This window comes from Anoplophora glabripennis, unplaced genomic scaffold (genome assembly GCF_000390285.2).
Source record: "Anoplophora glabripennis isolate ALB-LARVAE unplaced genomic scaffold, Agla_2.0 scaffold880, whole genome shotgun sequence".
Lineage (NCBI taxonomy): Eukaryota > Metazoa > Arthropoda > Insecta > Coleoptera > Cerambycidae > Anoplophora > Anoplophora glabripennis.
The window spans coordinates 38,625-40,062 of record NW_019417423.1 but is presented as its reverse complement, the minus strand read 5'-3'; the positions used below and the strand labels follow the sequence as shown (position 1 = coordinate 40,062).

The 1,438-nt window shown below is 32.7% G+C and overlaps 1 protein-coding gene across 1 annotated transcript in view; it reads left to right on the top strand.

The window, feature by feature from the left end:
* The window catches only part of LOC108911894 (centrosomal protein of 131 kDa), a 21,810-nt gene continuing 20,372 nt past the window's right edge, over positions 1-1,438 (top strand). The window contains exons 1-4 of the mRNA XM_018716969.1: positions 1-69; positions 124-243; positions 296-413; positions 987-1,199. Coding sequence (XP_018572485.1) covers positions 1-69; positions 124-243; positions 296-413; positions 987-1,199 — 520 coding nt within the window. The remainder of the gene's footprint in view (positions 70-123; positions 244-295; positions 414-986; positions 1,200-1,438) is intronic.

Genomic DNA, 1,438 nt, shown 5'->3' with positions numbered 1-1,438 from the left:
ATGTCAAGGACCGACAATAGTGCTAACGAGAATCCCCTTCAGGAAGACTTAAAACTGTGCGGCGACAAAGTATAGTGAGAATGCAAAGTGAAATTCGACTTGAAAATATTAATACTGTTGTAGATAAACCTAGAAGTAAGGCCTTTAAACAAACTAAGCACGGCTAGTTCGAAGTGTTCCTTGCTGACGAAATGTTACTCAAGGCCAGCGTCAGCCCTGCCAATTTTGAATTTGGACGGTAAGGTAAGTGATGTGGGTACAATGTATATATTCGTTAATTTTAAATTATTCGTAGGACGAATTGGAAAACGAATTATTAAAAAGCAAGAGGCCCTTTTCAGCAGGATATGTTCCCAAACGGTGCAAATATTTTTCCAAGGAGTACTTTCAGAGCAGCCTAGAAAGTATAGAGGGTAGAGTAATCGAGATCTTTTAAGCTGTTATACTAGCATCCACCGTTTTTAGAAACACTTCCATTCTGTTTCCTAAGTGTAAAAAACGCTTCTTCACACAGCCGTTAATTACTAATTTAATTGGTTAAAATTGCCTCAATATTACTTATTTTTAAATTTACCTAGGTATATTATGGATAAAAATTCGAAGCGCCTTCGTCAAAATCCAACATATTTATTTTTCAAATAGTAATATTTTTTTAACATTTAGGTAATGCATTTTTTAACATACAGTGAATTGACTATAAATGTATAAATGTTGGAGGTGTCACTTTCACAACCGTGTATTCAAAATAATCCAATATTTGGTAGAGCGATAATAATATAAGGAAATAGTAATATTCCCAACATTTGAACCTTAGGGAACGCCTGAATAAGTTTTACTATTTATATATTACTAAAACGTTGGCTTGCAAAAAACTTTTCTTGAATACAAAATGGATACTTTGTAACCTGGAGTCAGGATAACAATTTAATACAGTTTAATGAAAGAATCAAGCAAGCAAAAAGTGTTTTTTACTTCCATATTTTTAGACGAGGTTTTACCCTCATCGGATATTTTGAAAAACATGCTAGAAGAACCCGTAAAGTCCTGGAGAAATTTCAAACCATCCAATTTCATGGAAACAACAGATAGCTCGGATTTTACGCAGAGCAAGGATAATATCTGCGAAGAGAGTAGTTCTGTGTCTTCCGAAGAGCTTCCACAGAATAAAACAGATGCAGCGAACGCCGGTGACATGAAAGGTACTTTCATAATTATTTATTCGTGAAAATACAGCGTTTGTTAATTTCTAGAGTGCATGTTCCAAATAGCATTGAATTACACCACAACAACACCCATTAAACAGTTAATAAATAAATAATAATTATCTATACTAAAAAATTAAAAATAATATGTCCAAATGAAATGAATACAAAAACACAATCATACCCGACATATAGAAATTGTTAATGTTCAAAAAAATGTATAATAATAATAATAA